This window comes from Apteryx rowi, unplaced genomic scaffold (assembly GCF_003343035.1).
Source record: "Apteryx rowi isolate R43461 unplaced genomic scaffold, aptRow1 scaffold_49, whole genome shotgun sequence".
Classification (NCBI taxonomy): domain Eukaryota; kingdom Metazoa; phylum Chordata; class Aves; order Apterygiformes; family Apterygidae; genus Apteryx; species Apteryx rowi.
Window position 1 is genome coordinate 3,002,148 of NW_020450749.1, and position 22,499 is coordinate 3,024,646.

At 35.8% G+C, this 22,499-nt stretch overlaps 1 protein-coding gene across 11 annotated transcripts in view; it reads left to right on the forward strand.

The window, feature by feature from the left end:
• CCDC66 (coiled-coil domain containing 66) overlaps nucleotides 1-22,499 on the forward strand; it is a 45,500-nt gene that overhangs the window by 185 nt on the left and 22,816 nt on the right. For 6 of the 11 annotated variants that reach the window (XM_026078965.1, XM_026078971.1, XM_026078966.1 and 3 more), the window contains exons 1-17: nucleotides 2,353-2,478; nucleotides 3,445-3,467; nucleotides 4,275-4,701; nucleotides 5,649-5,784; nucleotides 5,957-6,060; nucleotides 7,009-7,133; nucleotides 7,935-8,108; nucleotides 8,952-9,083; nucleotides 12,454-12,707; nucleotides 13,088-13,172; nucleotides 14,158-14,319; nucleotides 16,150-16,297; nucleotides 16,764-16,886; nucleotides 18,236-18,714; nucleotides 20,058-20,095; nucleotides 20,354-20,640; nucleotides 21,101-21,228. In XM_026078965.1, coding sequence (XP_025934750.1) covers nucleotides 2,370-2,478; nucleotides 3,445-3,467; nucleotides 4,275-4,701; nucleotides 5,649-5,784; nucleotides 5,957-6,060; nucleotides 7,009-7,133; nucleotides 7,935-8,108; nucleotides 8,952-9,083; nucleotides 12,454-12,707; nucleotides 13,088-13,172; nucleotides 14,158-14,319; nucleotides 16,150-16,297; nucleotides 16,764-16,886; nucleotides 18,236-18,714; nucleotides 20,058-20,095; nucleotides 20,354-20,640; nucleotides 21,101-21,228 — 2,934 coding nt within the window. In that variant the 5' untranslated portion in view covers nucleotides 2,353-2,369. Of the gene's footprint in view, nucleotides 1-1,125; nucleotides 1,191-2,278; nucleotides 2,479-3,444; nucleotides 3,468-4,274; nucleotides 4,702-5,648; nucleotides 5,785-5,956; nucleotides 6,061-7,008; nucleotides 7,134-7,934; nucleotides 8,109-8,951; nucleotides 9,084-12,453; nucleotides 12,708-13,087; nucleotides 13,173-14,157; nucleotides 14,320-16,149; nucleotides 16,298-16,763; nucleotides 16,887-18,235; nucleotides 18,715-20,057; nucleotides 20,096-20,353; nucleotides 20,641-21,100; nucleotides 21,229-21,412; nucleotides 21,525-22,499 lie in introns of those variants that run through there. The other 5 variants (XM_026078973.1, XM_026078972.1, XM_026078974.1 and 2 more) reach the window with 5 other exon arrangements.

Sequence of the window (22,499 nt, forward strand, 5' to 3'; positions counted from 1 at the left end):
GCCCCCGGCGGCGGGTGGCGGTTGTTGGGCGCGCGAGCAGCCCCCGCGGCCGCCCGGAGCGCGTCGCAGCTGCCTCCTTTGGGCAGGGCTCCCCGGGGTGTGTGTGTGTGTGGGGGGAGGTTCAGGCGGAGCCGCAGCTGACCCTGCTACCGGCGCTGCCTGCGAGCTCGCGGAGCAGCCGGCTGCGTTTCCTGCGGCGCCCTGCCGCTGCCCCCTGCCCGCCGACGCGGCTGTCACCCAGCGCCTGCACGTCCCGCCTTGTAGTCCCGACACAAAAGCGTTAAAAAAAATAAATAAAAAAATCAAAGTTAGATGCTCGACCCTTCTTAACTGCCTTGTGCTGTTTTAACAGCTAGAATTACAGTTTCCGGCACTGCTGTGCTGCCGTGTTAATTAGCAAGTTTCCTGTGAATTGCATGCGAGCTTTAGAGAGGTTAGAATGAATATAAATGAAAGGCAACTTGAAGATAAGTGTTATTTTAAAAACACCGGGAGTGACATCATGAGCTCTTCTCAAATTAATGCATGGAATAAGGAAAATCATTTGGGTACTTTACACACATACCTAACTGTAAAATTTAAAGAAATCACAAGTAACACTTCCAGTTGTTTGGTTTTTTTTTTAAACCCTTACAGTAGAATGTTCTACTTTAAAAAAAAAAAAAAAAAAAAGACTTTTAGTTAAAGAGCTGCAAGAAAGCACAGTTAAAGACTGTTTTCAGAATACTGCTCCTCATTGTTGTGAGCAGTACTGGAATTTAAGGACATTTGTTTTTGCATTTTTTGTAGCGCACAGTTTATATTGTTCGATTATTAAGTTCATGAGGCAGGCTTATTGTTATAGATAACAATATAGAGTGGTACCTTCACTCTGAAGATTCATTTAGAAATATACCAGTTAAATATTCCACTATCAGAATTATAAGATACACTTTTTGATACCTGTTGATTTCTTTGCATTAAATCACTTCTCAGTTATATGGAAAACTAGGATATGAAAGACCATCTGGACCAAAAGTATATATATAGTATTATGATAAAACAGAATTGTTTTTGCTATTAATGTAAAAGTTTTATTATTAGCAGTTATGTAATAGTTCAGATTTCTCTCTCTCATTTTTACAGAGATGGACTGAAGCTTGAAACTGAAGTACTGGATGGAAAGCCTAGACTAATTTTAGCTTCTTACGGTATTTTTTAAATAATTTATCAAGTAATCTTTAAAACTTCTTGAAGTTAAAGTTAAGATCCAAACAATATAAAGCACAGCCTTATCAAAATATCTTTCAGATTAGGAAGAACAGTTTGAAACTTTGAAGAATATTTGTGAATTGTTCACCTTGTCACTGCTGTAGGTTGATACTGAACTCTGATTAGTCTGTCCATTAGTGAACAGCAGGCAAAAAGTCTTGACTCTTTCTACAGCTTAGCTTTTTGTTTTGTGACTGGAGAGACAAGTTGACCGTTATAGATCGACAGACATGATTTGAGGATTTAAGTAACTTTGCTCTGCTGTATTTACCAAAGAAAGAGGCTTAACAGCTCTTTGCTTAATTTACACAGAATTGCATCATATCAGTAGTTGCACAGCTGCAAACCAGTTCAGGTGATTAATAAACTCTAGATCTTTTATTTGTCATACATATGTTTATATGCAAGCATAAATCCGCTTTCTCTAACCATTCTACATAGCAGTCAGGTTACAGAAATTCTCCATTTAATACCTTCTAAACTGTGTCTCTTTCTCTGCATCTACCAGACAGCTGTCCGGTGACGCAGCATAGGATATTTTGAGTCAATAAAGAATACCAGTCTACCAGAAACAAAACCTCACAACCCCTCCGATGCAGCAATGCTACAGCTTTCACTTTTTCTAACCATAGCTAGCATCATTTGTAGGATAGGGCCAGTGTACATTCCAGAGTGCTCTTTCACTGTAAGATAAAGCATTACGTTTGGCTTTGAATTGGCCTTGAACAAGCAGTCTTCTGCAACAACCGATTTAAGAGGCAGTTCCTTTAATAGAGTTTTATCAAAAATTGTATCAAATTGCATTACTTCTGAATTTCCATTTTCTGCAATGTCAAATTCTGCCCATGGTTTTATGGGCTAAAGCAGGATTATTTTGTAGTACCTTAAGCTGCTATTTGAGATCTTTTCTCTTTTACAGAGAAAAGAACAAAGAAAACCCATAAACAGTACTTTGGAGTTCCCAACATTTAGATATCTCCTCATTATGAAGGCAACAGTCCTGTTTATATTTCTTTCTTCTTTCCACAGAGAGATGTGGTTCACATGCTATGTAGAATTCCACCTTATTTGAATCCTTAAATGGCAGAAAGAAGTCAAAAAGTGACTTACCTATTCAGATGAGGGTTGAGTGCCTGAGAGCCCAGGGAAACAGCCCCAAAACACTCTTACTGCTAAAATATTATCAAAATGGTGCAGGATTTAATGCCTGTCTTTACAGGACAACAGGTTAGCATACTTCTAAGTTTAACAATGTTTATCTAAATAGGGAACTGTTAATAATGGGTTTTTGCAGACTTTTAGAACAGTTAGTATTCTCCAATGTCTTTAAGCAATCATGCAAAAAAAAGGAAAAAGTGTAGGAGCTACCAATGCAAAAACATGTGACAACCACTGCCAGAGCAATAAGCAAATAATGCAGCTGAGGAAGCCTTGTTTTCTACAGATGTGTCCCACTAAAACATCCCTACTGTTCTCACCCTTTTCCATTAGCCCTGTGTGCAGCATTTCTTGTGTCAAATAGTTCCGTCCCTTTATTAATAAATAATATTATTTATCAATATATTAAGTATTATAATAAACAGTTTCAAAAACACTTAATATTTTTGAGATTGCCACTTCTGTGTAATCTGGTTTACAAGACTGAGGCATGTTTCAGGGCATGGGTAGGGGAAACACTAACAGATGGAGTGATTATGCAAGTATTGTTTCTTTAGGACTTCAGCGATGGGGGACAGGTTACATTGTATAGTAAGAAGGTGTTGGATACAAGGACTATCCTGGAAGGACATGACACAGAAAACAAACTGAAAAATCACAATAAGAAAACAGTTAGAAATAAGCCCTTTGCACAGTGGTGTTGCTGAAAAGTGGAATAAATAGCAAGGCAGGATCAGACTGGCACAGTAGTTCTATTAGATCTATATACAATTGGACATAGTTACTGCAATATATCTATCTAGTTGTTTTTCAGCATGCTTTTGAAGTATGTATACTGAAATATATTTAAAATAATTATATAATTAATATAAATAATTAATACAAAATAATTGGGGTAGATGTTATGGGGAAAAGCTTTTTGTCCTGTCTTACAAAGACAAACGTAACAGTTTAGGAATTCCTCAAGATCTGTTTTTCAGGAGGAAGTTGTTATTAAACGCTTCGCTCACATGTTTGTCTTTGTTTCCCCAATAGGTAAATCAAAACCTGCAGTGAAGGTAAGTGGAAAAATAACTTTGTTGTTAGAACATACACAGTTATACTAGTTAATTTATTCATACAGAAAGTTAAGAACACATTTGAAGCGTCTTAATATTTGTAATCAATGATGTTTACGAAAAATGAATGTGTATTTCTCAGGTTCATAACAGCTGTTAAAAAGAATAAATTTAAAGTTCTATGAATTACCTTTGGAAAATGCTTTAGCTTAGTTTTCCAGGAAGTTACAGCAGTACAGGGAATTACTTAAATGATAAGTTTCAGAGATCTCATTGAAACTCTGAAAAAACAGGGTTTTGAATTGTATTCAAGTCTCCACTCAGTTGTGCAGGTTGTCCCTATCTGAGTAAGTTGGAATGAAAGCAGAGGTGGGGAGATAAGAAAGCCAAAAAAAGGTTTCAATACATAGGAGATAATTACAGGTGTACGTAAAGGGCCTCGAGAAAGATAACACCATTTAGAACAGGATGAAAGAACAGAGATTTAATTAGTACTGGCTGTATTGTGAAAACATGCTTGTTTGAAACCATGCTTCAGAAATACCAAAGAAAAGGAGCGAATGTTTGTGAATTTTTAACATTATGCTACACAAAGCTAGTTTTCATACTCTTGCTTCTAAATATTCAAATTTAGGTGCCATATTCTCTTGTAAGGTACTTCATTAGGTTTTACCGAATTAGTTTCTGTTGATGTAACAGAGAGGAAAAAGTGACACTTACTTTAACAGTTGCTTCAGTGTTGAGTTTGTTACTCAACTTAAGTTATTAACTTATTTAATATATGGTGTAATCTTACTATTTTAACAGATGGGTAATAAAGCCAGAGTCCCTAAACATGCCTTGAGAATAAGGCATACTGGCCATGTTTCGAGGTCAACACAAAATGCCTTTATCAAGCATGAAAGCTTAACAAATCCAAGGAGTGAATCAAGCTTATCAATGACAAAACGTGAAAAACTACAAATAACTGCAAATAACTCCTCACATGAAGCCCCAACTAAAGATCATTCTTTGATTTTTCAAAGAGAGAACACAAGCAGAAAGTTTGATTCAGAGAATTTTAATGTTGTTAAAAAAGGTAAACAGAAACCTCAAAACCCGCATACATCAGCTGAAGACCTAAGAAGAAGTTTGGTGTGTTTAACACAAGAGCAGCTTGAACAGATTTTGACGACTGTAAAAGAAGGAACTAGAAGTCTCTCTGAAGTTCATAATGAAAAGCAAGAGGAAATGGGTAAGACGCATCTTGCTGCAAAAGTGAAGTTGTCTTAAGATAGTTGAATAAGCTAGCATCCTGGAAAAAGACAGCTAAATGTGAAAGCTTAACTCTGAGTTCATAATTTAAGGTTATTTATAGTCTGTGGAGGTGTTACTCTTAAATGGTCTCAGACAAAATACCATCTGCTGTAAAATTGCCTGCTGTTGTTAGAAGCCAAGTGTTTGATAATTTTAACAGTAAAAAGTAAGGATTGGTTAATAATATTCCACTACTTTGAAGAACAAAATGGCTAGCAACTCTAAGGATTTGGTGCAGAAATTAACCATTTTACATTGGAGAAAACCCTTCAACACGTAGGACTGCACTATACTTTTACCATTAGGAGTTAAAAAAAAATCTAAAAGAAAGAAACAAACACATTCAAACAGGCCCTTCTGGTTTTGTGAAGAGTTCAGGTATTGCTATGCATCTCAAAAGTAGTTGTGTCATTTTCCTGTGACTCTGAGATGCAATATGCATCTTTTTGCCTAGCTAGCAATATTAGTGACAAGTAGCAGTTAGTTTTGCAATTCTTATAGGCATGAGAACTGTTAATGCCTCTTCTTGTATTGTATCCTTTCACCTGTTTGTGGACCAATGGAGGTCTTGTGTCTGTCACCAAGAACAAGATACACTGCAATTAAGTAATTACCAAAGTCACCAAAATCTCAGCTCTTAGCCAAGATTGTCTTTACTATATGTATAGTATTATAAGATACTCTGAAATTGTAACCTATCCGCCTTAGGCAAACAAGCAAGGTTAAAAGCAGTTTTGCTAAATAGTGAGGAAATTGCAAGTTTCTGCTCTTACTAAAGTATTTGCTCAGTGCTGAAGAAAGTTTAGTAGGCGTATGCATACCTATCATGTACATTGTCTACAATTTACTTCAAAGACCTAAATATAAATTTAAATTCTACTACAGCTGCTAATGAGGCATCAGAGGAAAACACTGTCACACTGCTCCAAAAAGCTGGTGAAATTTCATCGGTTCCAGATGAAGCTAACTCTGATTCAAGCAGGAAACAAGCGTATCCACAGGCAGAACAGAAAGTTGTTGTGTATGTAGATCTCTACTGTTGATTGTCTACAAAAATTGTGTCTGCAATAGAGATTCTTATTGTAATTTATAATCATAGTAAGAATCTCTTCAATTAGTAATTAAAAAGTTGCCTGTAAAATTAACAGATTAGCTTTTAAGGTAAAATAATTTTTTTCCTTCCTCTTCTCTAGAAAGAATTCATGGAAACCTACTGACATGTTTAGTACCTTGGGTGAAAGAGAAGGGGATAAAGCCTTATTAGAATTTAAAAAGACCCAATGGAAGAAGGAATTAGGTACCTATAATACACAGAATATATATTTTGATCGGTTTCTTATGCTTACGTAACAAGATGCCAAGCAACCTTGCATTCCTTATGCTCTTGTAAACTTACTTATATCACTGTAGTTGCTACAAATTAGAAAACTGTGTACTTTATCAGTCTCCAGGACAGATTAAGATTCTTGAATTTCAAAATTCTACTCAAAGACGACCCTTACTCTTATTTCTTTCAGAAAACTTCTCTTAACCAAAGCACAGTAATAAGTATTTGTATTCATTTATGCTTTGTATTTCAGGAAAATATACAGGCTATTGATTTTGCCAGATTCTTACGGTTCTTGATAGCCATCATCATTGACAAATGAGTTTATTTTAAGGGGAAGTGTCACCTAGTCTACAAGCATGACTGAATAGATCAAATTACAATTTGACCTTGAATCAATTTGCATCCTTTTACCCCATCACCAACCAGAGGGGGCAGGGAGGAACCTCTGTAGAAATGCAAGTGTTTAATACAATAGTAAAGCCACTTTTTGAAACAAACAAAAAAAACCCCTTGCTTGCTGACCATCTGGTTTCAGGGTTTGATTCTGCATTGTCAATAGCTTTCCTACCATGTAAAATTCCATTTGTTTTAATAATACCACAATAGCCCAAGACCGATATGAAACAAGGAGAATTTATTTACTTGTTTTTTTGTGATAGTTTTCTCTCTCTTTCTGGGTTTTTGGTAAACCTTTACTGTTTTTTAATCTTCTCAGAGAGACTACCCAATTACCAGAGACTCATCAGCCATCCTGTCTAAGAGCAAAGTCATCTTTAGACTGACTGGTCAGGCAATTGTGACTTACTCTTGTAATCCATTTTACAGTCAAAATTATAGGATAGACATGCATTGTTTTTTTCTGAAATGCTGTTACCTGTCTACATTAGGAACTCTTACTACAGTTTGTTTTTGAAGATGAACAGGTAGCTCTGAAGAAAAAACTGAAAGAAACTTTGGAGGGAGAGGTGGGTTATTTCTGGAAAAGACCTGGCAGTGATAAAACCTGTTCAGAGAAAATGGGAACAGCTGACCCAGATAAGGTAAGCTAACAGTAAGCAGAAAAGAGCACATGGTTTTCACAGTACTGTTCCAGAGCTGAGGAACTTTTAATTTGTACAAGATTTTCATTCTACATGGATTGAGTGTTTACTGGAAATCTCAGTGCTCAGTTTTAAGTTCTGTCATGGTATGAAGTGCTGTGAAAGCAACTCTTCCTATCACACTTGCTCCAATTTGTAGCTTTACACATTAAGACTTTATAGTATGAACATCCCATTTCTGTCCTTCTATGTTGATTCCTAACTAAAAGGAGCAAATCTTTTCCAATTCCATTTTGAGGAATAGTCTCAAATGTAATTCCTGGTTATATAATTATTTCCATTGTTTGTTTGTTTTAATACATTTGATTGTTTACATTATAATAAAGCATCTCAATTTGACTTTTACAGTAACCAGCCTTTTTAAAAGTCTGCTGTCACTGAAAATGCTGTATGTGAGAAATATACTTGGATGAGAGTGCTTCTCCTGTGAAATTGATTGCTGTTAATCAGAGGTTATGGTTGTAGCTGCTGTCAGTTACTACAGTAAAAGCAAATTGCTTTTGTGTGGCCTATTCAGCATTCCTAGACGCTTACCATTCTTGGCCCCATAAGAATCTGTCTCACTCCACATAAGAAATACTGGATACCAGATTCATAACCACAAGTTTTGACTTAAGTTTTAATGAAGAGCAGCTTTTACAAGTATAATTTATTCGTTTAATATACATTAAAGGATATTTGATGCAAACAAAACAGGACAGCTAAATAAGTCTTAAACCACAATGGTCACTTTATTTGCAGACAATGTTTCCAGCTGATTCAATTACTACTGCTGATGAAAAATGTGTCTGTAGAACTATTTTAACCACAGAGGCTAATGAAGTTTCACTCAGTGTTTCACGTGGTCCAGCTGGGCAGTGTTCTGATTTCAGTTCTGACTTACCAGCTGTCAATTACACAGCGCTTGTGTTAGGGGTAAGATTTTAAATTGCATGCAGTTTTTTTGTTAACAGGTGTATGTCTTCAGTAGTTCTTTCAAACCAGAATAATTCAGTGGAGTTTTTCCTTTTGATTCTCTAGAGTACTGTGTCTGAATGAATGTTTTTCAAAATAATGACACTGAAGACTGAGCGTTTTCAGGGCTGACATGAAGAATAGTATTAGAGGGGTGGACTGAAATATTATGTAGCTTTTAAGCATAGATTAAAGAAATAGAGAAATTGGAACCTACTGGAAATAGAAGACTACTTTAAAAGGTATTGATAGGATAGTGTTCAAGAGGTTTTCAATTATGCCTAGTAGATACTGATAAGAGGCGTGATTTTTGTCTGATAGCATTGAGAACTGTCAGTGCAGCTGGAGTATAAAGTTGTTAAATAACATGGATAGCCATACATAAGTAGGAACAGAAGAAAGAAGATAGTGTCCAGAACTTACTTGAAGCAGATCGCTACTAATTAGATCACACTGCTGAATCTGCCTGGAACAGACTGAGCAGTGAACCATAGCAAGCAGGAAGAAAAAGGGATTTTTATTCCCATTGTATATAATCAGGTTGTTCAGAGGGAGAGGCTGATAGTTCAAGTTAGAATAATATTTAAAGATTGCCTTATTTAGCAGCTTTGTTAAAACTGAAGCATTGTTGTAGAACAGTCAGACAGTTGCCACAGTTACAAACTTACATTCATTGTTTTTGCAAAATAGCAGCCCAGTTATGCCTAGCAGTTGAAGACAGAATTTTCTGCCTAGTTTTTCTGTGGCTAAACAAGGTGCTAACATTTTGGTACAACTAAGAGGCTACTATTTATCTTATTTCAGGAAGCTGCACCACAGGAACGACCTTTAAGTGCTATGAAGCACGAGCAGCAGAAAAAGTGTCTTGAAGAGCTGGACAAACAGAAGGAAGAAGCTAAGCTACGAAAAATAGAAGAAAAACTAAGTTTATCAAAGGTACCTGCAGTTTAGAATGACTTTCTGGAATAAGAAAAAGTCTTTACTACATCAGCTTTTCTTTCAGTTTTTTTTTCCCCCTATCAAGCTGTAACATATATATATATATATATATATATTTTTTTTAAAGTAACAAGAGGTGCCAGAACTCAGCCAGTTCAAACAATTTGCCTTTTCTAATACCTCTTCTTTCAAAACATGAGAGCAAGTTCATTAGTGTTCATTGATGAGGACTAAGTAGACTCCATTAGAAACACAGGCTCCAAGCTTACAAGTATTTTCTCATCACCTGTAAGTAAGTGCTACACCACAGCTGAGATTTCTTTTCTAGATTACAAGAACTAGTTCTCTTCTCTGAAGAGTTTCTTCCATTGGGCTTGTTCAGCTCTTTTAAGGAAACTCATCTGTAGCTGTCCAATGATTCAATTGCCTGATCTATCTTCAGGTGCATCCCTAATGATTAATTGTTTTTTTCCTTAACACTCTATTTATTTTGTTGCTGTCATAGCATCTGATTCAAATTGATTTTGTTACCTCTGAGACATAAGGATGAAGTTTTAGACATAACAAACTAGTGGCAAAATTGTTTTTACCTGTAATGTGTCCAGGTTTTCAGCTTAAGTCCTTAGGACACCCTAATGAAACATTCAGCTAATAGCTGTTCCAGTATTTGGATGGCAAAGAACAGTCTGCCCTATCTCATTTGATGTGTAGAGAGCTTGCTGCAGAGATAAAATCATTGGTGGTGTAACTGTTTGTTTTCTCCCTCATGGAGTGAAAGCACTAGGTGTTGGAAGGTGTGGTAGCAACACTGGCCAGACACTACTTTTTAAAAAGAAATTTTTGGTAAATTTTAGGAAGAGATGAGAAAAAAGGAGGAGAAGGGAAGTTAGAGACAATTGCCATGTGTTGGTGGTGTTCAAATTCTGTTTATGGGAATACTGTTCTGATGTGTGTGTATATCTATTTACACATACTCTTATGAAACATTTTTTTAAATACTTTTGCTCCCAAAGGTATTGAAGAAAATAGTCTTACCTTTCTTCCCTTTGGTTTTTCAGGCTGTTGAATGTAGGTTTGTTATGCTGGATCTAGAAGCAATCTGTGGGTGATGCAATTGCTTTGCAGGTAGAATATATGGAAAGACTATTAATAACATCACTACAGCCAAAAAAGGCCAATATACCTTTTACCCCTGGCGGTTTTTCATATAGAGGCTCATTATTTGCCAGACTTTGCATGCTTAAATACGAAGTTCTGCCAGAACGAAGCCTGGACAGAAAGCATTCATTCTTTAGTCTGCCCTGATATGACTAGACAGGAAATTTCTGACCTGATTTCCTAATCTAGTATTTTTCTCTACTGTGGAACTAATATCCACAAAACAAAGCCAGTTTCCTTTTCTGTAACTTTGAATTACTCTTATGCTGATAATGACTTACTGATTTCCTTGCTTTTCATAACTAGGCTGGTATTTTTGGGGTCTTCATTGAGGGGACTGTAGGATTCATTTCATGTTTATTGTTCCCTGCCCCCCCTGCCATCCACTAGGCTCTGTAATATTACTAAGCAAGAATCTTGGTTACCAAAATTTGCCTGAAATGAACATTCACAACCTGTGCGGCCTTCTGAATTAAAAGGCTAAGGTTTTTTTTTTTTTTTTCACTCTCAGCTTAACCATTTACAAGTTTTGATACAGCAGTTAATTCCTTGGACAGAAATACTTAATTTTAATTGCAGAATTTTTCAGACCAGAAGAGAGCTTCCCTATCCACCCCCCAAAAAAACTTGTTGCCAAGGTCGGTTACCGGCTTACACACAACCTCAGTCTTCCCATTCCCCAAGCTGCTGAAGGGATTGGAGCTGTTTTGCAAATGGAGCTTTGTAGCTGTGAAGGAGCACAGGTGTGAAACATTCCATCATTAGCTGCCTTGCTTTCTAATTAGGTATCTTTGTTGCGGAGATACTGTGGCTGCAGTTGCCAGTGAGCAGTCTGACAGTAATTTCACTTCCAACCTTTTTTTTGAAAGGAAGTTTCATGCATTTAATCTCATTTTCTTAAGTGTCCTCTTTTTCTGGTTTTGTGTTACACTCTTACCCCTTCTGTATATCATACTACAGACTTGCATAAGAATAAAATACGTTTCCCTGCTACTCCGATCTGGTCTTTCATCACTGAGTATACAAAGGGGAGGCAAAACTCGAGGAACAGGAGGAAGAATCATTTGGATTTGGACTGTGTTTTTCTTGCCTCTTTCAAAATAGTTGTAAAACTTTTCTGACAGAAGGGAAATTTTGTTTGAGGGAAGGACTCCCAAAATCTTTAAATGGATGTGTTAGTTTCTCTTCTGTAGAAGGCAAATTTTGAAGGAACTGTTCTCCAGTCCCTCCAGAGAAACAGTTCTTTTAGTCAGAAGTGAAAATCTTCTCTATACCTATAGTAGGAAAAGGTCCCTGAGGTAAAACCTTAATCCTTTTGATAGTGGTATATTAGAACACCCAATTGCCAACACTGAACCAAAAAAATAGGTCCAGGTGGAGAAGGAAGAAGGGAGATTTAAATCTAATATGTCACCTCTATGAAAATTCTAGGTACTTCCCTGAGATAGGATTTTTTTTGTGTTTAATTGAAAATAATGGTTGGTGTGGGTGGAAAAGATTCCGAGAGAAGGCTTATTTTATAACAGGCAGGCCTGTCCACCTGAAAATAGGAAATAAGAGAAGTAGTAGCATCTCTGGTGTAAAGGTACGCCCAGAAGTAATGAGTAATATGATACAGTAATATTCCCAAAGCACAGTAATCCTGCTACTGTCCAGAACCAAAATGTGGGACAGGGTAAAAGATGCCATTTGTCTGTGTTACTGGAGAGAGAGAATATGCACGTAGCAAGAGGAAGGGAGTATGGCTGAGCGGTGAGGATGCTGATGGGTCAGTCAAGCAGTCTGCAGTACTGTTAGAGAAAAATTATGAAATTGAATAGTAGTATGAATTGAAAAGACAGTACTGAAAAGCCTGAATTCACAGTAACCTTTTTTTTTTTAACTTTTTTGATTAATTCATTTTTGCGCTTCCTAGTTGATGGGTTTTTTTTGCTGAAAATATAGTATCGATATGTTGTTGCTGATAAAGTATATTGATCAGCAGTATGATTTCTGATTTGACTTGTATTCTAACAACAAACTGAGTGACTTCTGTTTTCCCATTCAGGGATTAACTACAGTACTGTGTGTATTATAGCTCAGCAACAGAGCTCAATAAATGTTCCTGTTGTACAAAATGTGTATTGTCTAACTCTTTTGTTAATCATACTTTACATAAACAGTGTAATTGAGTCCATTCCCATTTTTTTGTTGCTTCGTATTCATCTAGGCTGAAGAGCATGACAGATGGGCAATGCATTTTGATTCTTTAAAGAACCACCTTAATGCTAATGCACAACACCCCTTAAATGGAATGTACAAAAAGCAGCCTGAAATTCTTTGCCTGTCACCTGATCCTAAGGAGCTGACTGCTTTTATTCACCCTTTTTCACCTGCAGCTTTAGGCAACCTCATGCCCTCAAAGGTGGGAAATGCAGAAAAAGCTGCTAAAAACAGTGCTTTGGAACACAGTCAGAAAGTCAGGTGAGTGAGCTTTGTAAGAATAAGCATCTTCCCAGTCACTTAATTTCTGGTATCTCCTTAGAAATTAAAAAATATTTAGAAAACACTCTGTAAATCTGATCTGTAAATCTTACTCATTTAGCTTTTGCTGGTTTCAGAAATACTTGTTTCAGTTTTGAAGAAGACACCGATGTTTCTATTGTTCATTAATAAAGTTTACTGCAAATAATATTACTTTGTTCTTACTACAATTAATTTCATAATAGTAAATTTATACAATCTGATAGCCTGAATATGAAAATATTACTTGAAATCTGACCGAGGCTTGTGATTAAGAAAGGTTTTAGGATTTTTTTTTTTTTAATTATTATTAAAAAATTCAAATGTTTCTTTGTTCATAGTTTCCTTCGTTCAATGACGGCTCTCCTAGATCCTGCACAGATTGAAGAGAGAGAGAGGCGGCGGCAGAAACAGTTAGAACACCAGGTAAGCCAGTTTTAAACTCTAATGCTATTTTAATGAAAAGAATGGACGAAAGCTAGTATTGTCACATGATTAAAGCATGAGATTTAATATCAGAATCCAGTGAGGCAGTTGACTTTTATGCTTCAGATTACGTTTACAATATTTTAACAGTATTTCACTCAGTTACATTTTACAGTTTTCTGTTAATATTTGTACAGAGTTGATAGCCTTTCTGTGGTTGAATTCTTGCCTTGAAAACCATACAACAGTCTTTAGAGCTGTAATAGGGTTTGTGTGCATCTTTTCTTCAATCTACACTGATCAATAGGACTGATGTTTGGAGACATCCAATCTGTGGATTGGATTTTATCTGTGATAAATTTAAAAAATTTTTCTACTTTACTGTCATATATGTTACTTTACAGCACTCTAATCGTATGTATATCTGCATGAAGTTGTCTCTAGGGCAAGATAAAGAAGTCTTATAGTAAGTGTAATGAGCCTCTTCTGGGCAAACTGTTATTCTTTCTAGATCAAAGTCTTAGCTTCCAGTACATAAGCTAAAAATCAGACCACCATTTCTTTACAAAAAATACCACACCACCATTGAAAACAGAAAGCTACTTCCTTTGTATCTCAGGCATGTTATCTTCAAACTGCTTTTTTGAGCTGGTTGTTCTTTAATAGAAATGATATAGCAACTACCTATCTTGTGAGAAATTGAAAAAAAAAAGTCTTTGAAATACTTTTCACTCAGTAGAATAGCTATTTTATATTTATTTAAATATGTATATATGTGTGTGTGTCTGTGTGTATATAACTAGCTAGACAGCTGTTTTCCCTAGTGCTGAATGTCACACAAACTAATAAATTGTCTTGATCTTTTGATTCTTAAAAAGTACATTTATTACACACACTCTCTTTTGAAAGTACATGGGTAACTAGCTTGTAATAGGTACCTTCTACGTTATGTGTTTTAATTTTACTTTTTTAATGATAATACTAGAAAGCAATAATGGCTCAAGTAGAAGAAAAGCGGAAAAAGAAACAACTGGAGGAAGAGCAGAGAAAATGGGAAGAACAAGAGGAAGAGCAGCGTCTAGCACGAGAAAGAGAACTAATGCAGAAACAGTTTGAAGAAGATATGCTGAAGCAAAAACAAAAGGAAGTGGGTTTTTGCATTTTGTTTAGTGCAAATAAATGGAAACTTTTTACTGACTTGTCTGTACTTAGTAAAATTAGATATTGTGAATAGAGGTAAGACCCATGAGGTAATAACCGTTGAAATACTATTTTTATATACTATTTTTAACTGCAGTGAAAGGTGACATAATTTGAAATGACGCAGGGGATTTTGCTGCCTCTCCATTAGAATTAATATAATTATTATAAAGTATGGAAAAATCTCCTTCAAAGCTTCAGAATGGTAATCAGACTTACAGTTACAGAACTCAGTCTGTGATAAGGTTAGTTTTTGAGAAGAATGGTATAATTGTCAACTTGTTCTTTTTCTTCACTATAGAAATGGTACTGCCTCATCTTTGTGAAAATTCAAACTACCTGTATTTTAGACATTTGAAACTGAAATATGTTTCCTCAGTCAATATACTTAAAATTAAATACTAATTTAAGGCAGGTTTCTTCTTTTGGGCAAGGCCCTTTTCAAGAAGAGAAATGGATAAGAACTGGTAAAAACGCAATCGTAGTTTAAAACAATGCAGAAATGTGATCAATAATTTTAAATATAAAAAATGACACAGCCTGAAGTATGCGATCACACTACTGGTCTTGGTAACTCGATGATTTTAAGATGCTTGAGTACCATGAGCTGTAACTGACTGGATGTGCTTTTACTCCGGATTAAAGATTTTTCAGAATATATTTTGGAAGAGTCAGTCATTTAAAAAAAAATAAAAATGCAGGGCATGTTCTAGAGGTCTCTCCTCTGTAACTTCATGGAGCTTTACATGCTCATTTTAAAATTACCCTGCCAGTAACCTTTTTGACCTTTGAGGACACATTTTGCATTTGTATACATTCTTACCACTTACAGAAGCATCTGTAGAAGGGGTGAAACAGCAGTTAAAGGCTCATCCAATGTTTTACTTTCCCTGTTCGCACAGTAGCAGCTCTTGGTGTTTTCTTCATTTCTGGAACAGCAGGAGAATTCCCTGTTGCCAGACAGTGACACACCCTCCCCTGGAACCGGCAGAAACGCTGGATCTCTGATCCCTCTGCATTTGCTGGAGGGAGAGATACGCCATCTGCCTATAGATACTAGAAGAAACTGCTAAACATTTGGGAAGTCGTCTTTCTCTGTAACAGTTCAGCTCCTTCAACGTCCATCCTGCTCGCAGGTGTTTTCCCTCCCCCCTGCAAATGCAAGAGGAAGTGGGGCTAAGCTGGCAACATAGTCAAGGTTTTGGAGGGGGAAAAAACTGCTGTGTAGAGAGAAGAAAAGTTTGGAAAGGAGCTCTTCCTTGGTCCGGTCTCCTGCACCTTAAACCTATAAACTCTAAAAACTAGACTCCTCAGATTTAGGGATGTTTTGTCTCTGTTAGGGAGGCTTCTACTGCCTCCTTTCTGTGGAACTAGGAGGAAGGATATATGTATTTTTTTAATCCGGGCTTCTTTTATTTCATTTAAACCACATGATACAGGAAGTCATAGATGAATCAAATCAGATAGATAGCATTTAGGAAAACACATTTATTAGAAAAGGGAGTTAAATATACAAATAATTATCAGGATCTAAATGATAGCCATTTAATGCTAGGATTGAACGTCTTTTAATAGCATTGCAGAAACTCTGATTTTACCTTTATAATCATAAAGTTTAATATTAAAGAATTGCATCTATTCAAGTGGTTTAACAAAAAAGCTTTATCCAAAATAAGAATATATGTAAACCTGAGGGATTATGTGGAGATTAATTAATCCTATTTATTTTGCTCTCAAAATAAATTATCAATCCCATGTATTTACTTTTTTATTATAGGAACTCATGACTCTTAAAACAAATGAGCTCTATCAGACAATGCAGAAAGCTCAGGAATTAGCACAGAGATTAAAACAAGAACAGCGCATTCGAGACTTGGCACAGAAAGGACATGACATTTCAAAACTTCAGAAGAATCTTGGTGGTGGCAAGTACCAACCTTTTCATATGCAGTTTGCCTATTCTTTTGGCATTTGCATGGGAGGGTTTTGGTTTGGGGGGGGGGGCGGCAGTCAAAAATGTCTGCATTCTTAATAGGATCAGAAACTGCTCCTTTGCTTCAGGATCCAAATTTCATTTCAGTTTATTTAAAGAGCCTTCCAAACAAGTATCAATGTTAACTAATACTGAGAATATTGTATTTTATTAAGCTTCAAACAGTACTTTATGTAAGGGAAGAAATACAAGGATATTATCAGAAAGGCATATGGAATAGTCAGACCTAAGTACTGTTGACTTGATTTTCAACGAAACAAGTAGAGCAGTAGGATCTGAATCATAGTTCTCAGTCTTTTGCTTTGAGTTCTAAAACCACAACAGTGTGATAACTTGACAGCATCGTTTAAATGAAACATAAATAAATTCTTTAAATTTAGTAATGTATTTATTTTTAGGTGATACTGTATTTGAAAATTATAATACTGGCATTTCACATCAAAGTCATAATTTTTCTGATGACATTAACAGTAAGGTTGATCAGCAGACGTCTCCTCGGAAAGACACTGCTGTACAGACAGGTATGCAGCCCTTAAATTTAATTATTCCGTGTACCTCATAAAAGTGGGACAGCATGTTTGTGCAACTTAAGCTGTAGAGCCAGATCACTGTCACTCAGAATGGAATAAAACCAGAAAGAAATACATGGACAGACACAGGTGTGTTAGATTATCACAAGTAAAATATTGTCAGCAATTTCAGTTAATACTGAGATGTAAAAGTTGGCAAAGAGAGCTTTCTTTAGATTTGTGAAAAATGCTTCCACAGCTGCTTGCTAACACTAATTATATTCTAAATACATGATACATTTATGTAGTTGTTACCTACCTGTTCCAAATTAAAATCAGCCAGTCTGGAGTACAGTTCTGGCTTGGAGTCATGGCCACAAGCCATGTAGAACTAAATTTATTAAGGTGTTTTAGCATGTATTGTAGTACTCTTCAGTCACAGGCTTAAGTAACATGCTGTGGTATCTAGCCGGGTTGGGTTCCTAACGAATCCTTAAATATATTAGCAGAAACATTGTCAATAAATGTGGAATTAGAAAACAGAAAAGCCGAGACTTTACATTCAAACAATTAGAAAAGCTTTCGACAATTCCTGTTAAATTGTGGGTGCATCTAAACAGTCTGCCTTCCGGTCTTTAGCTTGATTATATATCACGCCATTAAGAAACCCAGAGCAACTTAATCTGTATCTATTATAGATGAGGTCTGCAGGAGCAGATTTAGCGGAAGCATTCGGTCACTTTGTGCCTTGCATTTAGAAGTGGAATGGATTTATTAACTTCCCATCACTTGAGAAGTGAAAGCTTTGTTCTATGTCTGTTCACATCAGCAAAATTAATATTTTTGGTTTTAACAGTGCTGATAGAAATATTACTGGAAGTTTGGAAAGTCTAGAAATTCAGTAATATTTTTGTGTATCCCTCGTAGTAAAGAAGGAAACTGGATTGTTAGTAGTTTAAAAACCTGAACAATATTTCTACTGGCAGACAAGGACTGGGAAAGTAAGTTATTCCCAGTACCATTGTGAATATGACCAAACCATAACATGCTAAACAATTAAATAGAAGCTGTGCTTTGTTCTTTATCATTGGCTACTGAGACAGAAACTGAACTCTACATTTTAAGATAATGTAGTTTCCTTTTACTTAAATTTTCTTTTACAGTGACTTGATTTTGTTCTCCAGTCTGTTTTCGCTGGTTATTGAGTTTTCTTCTACTTCCACTTCATGAATAATAAAAAACATTATAAGATTGTAACAACAGCCAATTTTTGAATACACTCCGTAATGATTGATAAGCAGACAGAAGTCGAACAAGTAATTTGAATAGCTTAGATAAGAGTTAAAATATATTTTTTTTAGATGACTTTAATACGTCAGCATATGCTGAGTCAGCTGAGGAAAGAACTGTGTGTTGCGGCTCACCTGATATTTCCATAGAATATAAAGAAACCTCTAACAGCAAAAAATGCCAGAAAGAAATGCAGTATGCAGATAAAAATAAAATTGCAGAAAAAGAGAATGATGGCATTTACAATGATCTATATGAACAATTTGCAAGAAAAGAAAGACAAGTTAAACCTATGGAAAAATGTGGCAAAAGACCTGACTGGAACATAAACAAACCTGGGAAAAGATACATTCCAGCATCAGAAAGATACCCTAAACAGCTACAGAAACAAAGGGAAGAAAACAAAGTAAGACGGCAAATGGAGCTGCTTCAGTTGGTAGAAAGAAATACCCCTGGAAACCTCTGCCAAAAGAAGGGTAGTTCTTCAGACAGGTCTCCTTCACCTCACCAGCAAATGACTAGGAAGAATAAGGGACATGCAGTCAGAAAGGTAACTATTTGGTATTTGACAACAACGATACGTATTTTTAAGACTCTTGTCTCAGTTCTGTCTGGACAGGAGTTCTGTTATGTAACTCGAGCATTTGGCCATTACCACGCTTGGGGTAAAGAACAGTACTAGAGTAATGTTTTGAACATCGTGATCAGAAGAATATATACAGTTTTTTCTGACTTACGTTTTGATGTTATTTCAATCCTCCAAAGTGTTTATTCTCTTTAACTTATTTGTTAGCGTTGATTCATTACGTAAAGTGGGATCTTCATTGAAAGCAATGTACAGCATAGAATGATATCACTGACTCGCTCTTTTCCGTCCTGTAAATTGTTTGCTGTGGTGATAGTTGATGGATAGGAATATCCTTATTTTTAAAAAAAAATTTTTTTTTAAGACTGCCGAGGATGCACTCTGTTGTCATAAAAATGCATAATTAGTGGAATCTTTTCTTTTTCTTCCATTTGCAGTAAGCATGTACCAGCGTAGCCTATGGCTGGAAAAAAAAACAAGTTTCATTTAAAGAAAACACTTATCAAATATATTTTTCGCTGTGTGTGTGTGTGTACACACGCATAAATATACCAGCTCACTTTCTCACACTTTCCAATGAAAAAATCCTGTGTAGGAAAAGGTGGCCACTGCACTTCTGTTTTAGCCATTTTTGTACTGGGCTACCTCCACATATTTTAGAAGCTGTGGGTATGGAAAACTGTGTGTGAACTGGCTGTTCATGTAGGTGTTTTTAAAGGTGTTAGAATTCATTTGTTAAACTGAATTTGTTGGTTTACTTGAGGTTAGTTTTAAATATAAGCTTTCCAATTATATTATAGAAAGATCCAAGTTCAAGAATTCTGTATGCCAGAGATGGGCAATAAGTTTTAAGCAGAACAGCAGATAATTAAAGATTGTCTGATACTGTGACAAGCGTGGGATACATTCATATTTTCCACTTGCAAGAAAAAACTGCCACCCACCTTACCTAGAATAAGGGCCTTTCCTTTAATAATCATTATCTTGGGCTGAAACTTTCAGGTTTATAAATGCAGGTTTCTAAGGGCCTTGGGAAATACAGCAAATATTTTTGAGTGTGCTTACAGCTGTTGTAGACAGAGAAAATTAAAGCAAGTTTTTAGCCTTCTATAATTTGTTCTGTTCAGTTCGTAGATACTACAACAAAATCTCTTTAATGCAATCTTTGATAAGTATCTTTCTCCTGAACTCAGGTCAAACAGTCCTTTTGGAATTTCAAAACAAACTTTTCTGGAAAAATGAAAATTCTTAATATAAAAACATGAAACTTTTTATTTTACTTTTGACTAATTTTGGTTTTCTTCTAGGAAGAACAATTACATAAGAATCATTTGAATGGAGAAAGGTATGTCAGTACTCTGCATCAATGAAATGTATAAATGCATTGATAGTGAAATACGATGCATATTTTCTTTTTTGATTTTCTTTTCTTTTTTAAAGAATTCGGATGCATCTATGGATTTTCTTTCTGGATTGTCTATGATTAGAAATACACAAGAATGTGTGATCAAAAGCGCAATACTCTGAGTATTCTTTGTCTCTACTGTTCAAGAAAATTAATCATGTTACTTATGGTTTTTTTAATTGAAATTGTTTTACACAGATCTGAATCACCACCTGTTCCAGCAGTTAAGAACAGATTACACCAAGGACAACAAAAACAGATACATACTTCTAATTTCCTGGTACTTAACAACAGTAGTAGAAAAGAGAAAAGTGTGAACACGGATACCCAGCAAAGGAGCTCCCCTACGCCAGTTACCGAACCTGGGAGGCCTCCCTCTTCCCACTTTATTCCGTATGTTCGAACAAATGAAGTGTATTATCTTGATCCAGATGCGCCAGTGACTAGACCTTCGACACATGAACCACAATATCAACAGTTTAATGGTATTGAAATGTATTGTGAACTGATTCTTGTAGAAGAGAAGAAATGTTATAAATGTTATTTAGTTCAAACTGCTACGACTTGTTCAATTTGGTATTTGTTTTTACTGAATTCTACAAAAACCCAGGTGTGGCACAACACTGCAAAGAAAGCTTATGCACCTGAACTATAGTCTGTATTAAAAATAATAATAATAATAACAACCCCCCCACACAAAAATCACCTCCCCGCAATTCAAAAAAGCAACAAAACTTTCTTTTATCTGTGTCTTTTTCGTTTGTTTACCTTCAATGAAGTATCACTGCACTTTTTAGGTACTATATGTATAGGTTTGGGGACCAATGTTGTTTGATTTTATAAAAATAGAGTGCTTGTAATCTAATAAAAAATATTTTTACATGCTGTCATCACTACTTCAGAATTAAAACAAAATTAATTTATTTGATATGTATTTATTTTTAGATTCTTACCCAACATCACGACTGATTTTTAGCTCTGATCACATTAGAGATCCTCTTCTAAATCCTGATGTGGTTAAAATCAGAGAGAGACAACAAGCAATTCTCAAAGGATTGTCAGAATTACGCCAGGTAGGTTACCAAATAAACATGAATGTTTTTACATACTAAAGTCAGAATGAACATTGCAAGCTACTAGTCATGAGCATTAGTCTTTCATTAATTTTCCCATCACATTGATAAGTTTTGGCCCTTTCTTCTGCTGTTTTTCCTCTTACCTTTAATTTTGCTTTTCATGTGTTACTTCTACCTTCAGACTCTCCTTGGCTAGCTATGAGACAGTGGAGCACCTGCGAAAACTGATACCAAGAGGAGTGGCTTTATTAGTCTCCACGTATTGACAGTTAGAGTTGCTTATAGTAAGGATGTTTCAATTCCAAGGGAAAAAGGAGGCGTTTTTTAACCTCACAGTAGAACCTTTGTTAATGAACCTGCACTTCATGTGGGCCAGTCGCGACAGAGCTATGCGGCTGCCGCAGAAAAGTTACCGAGTGGTAGTCGTGCATCAGTCCTGGAAAAATACTCTACTTTGCACATTTGGAGTGTGAACATTTATAAAATCTTTCTAAGGTAGCTATTCCTTTGTTCATGTTTAAAAATTCTGGATATGTTAATCATAGCCAGATAGAGTGATTAAAAATAAAATTTAACATGGTGGAATAACACACACAGGAGGAATCTGAGACAAAAGCCTGAGTTTGTTTGTATACATTGTTCTATATGTAGTAAGTTAGTGGTAATGATAGGTCTACAGGATTGCTAAAACAATTTTGAATGAGATAAGACTGTCTTTAATGATTTGTGTTACAGTAAATTGAAGCAGTGCAAAAGATAACTGGTAACTATGAAGGTACATATTTTTCTGTTTGGAGCCAGAGTACTGGGAAAAGATGTTACATTTAGTTTTTAAACATGAATGAATTTGATATTCCACGTGCTAACAGCAAAGTGGGGCCAACAGCAGATGCAGACTGCAGATCCGGACAGTTACAGAGACCATTTCATTTTATGCTGCTATATGGCCTGAGAGGGGACTGCAAGACAAAACAGAAAGTTCTTCTTTAAGCTTGCATTTCTTCCTTGAAGAACATTAAAAATCCATATATGTCAGTATCTTCTCTTGTTTTTGAATGGCTCCATACTAAAAGTAGTATTTTGCTAGCAGTGCCATTTATTCTTCTATGCCTTAAGGCAATAAATTGCACAAATGATCTAAATAAAAGGAGGAAAGTCTGACAAACTTCAGTGCAACAAAACCACCAGTGGTTAAGTGTTTTAATTACCTGCTGTGCTTTAGGAAGACACACACCTAAAACATGAGTAGTAGGCAAATTCTTTGCACA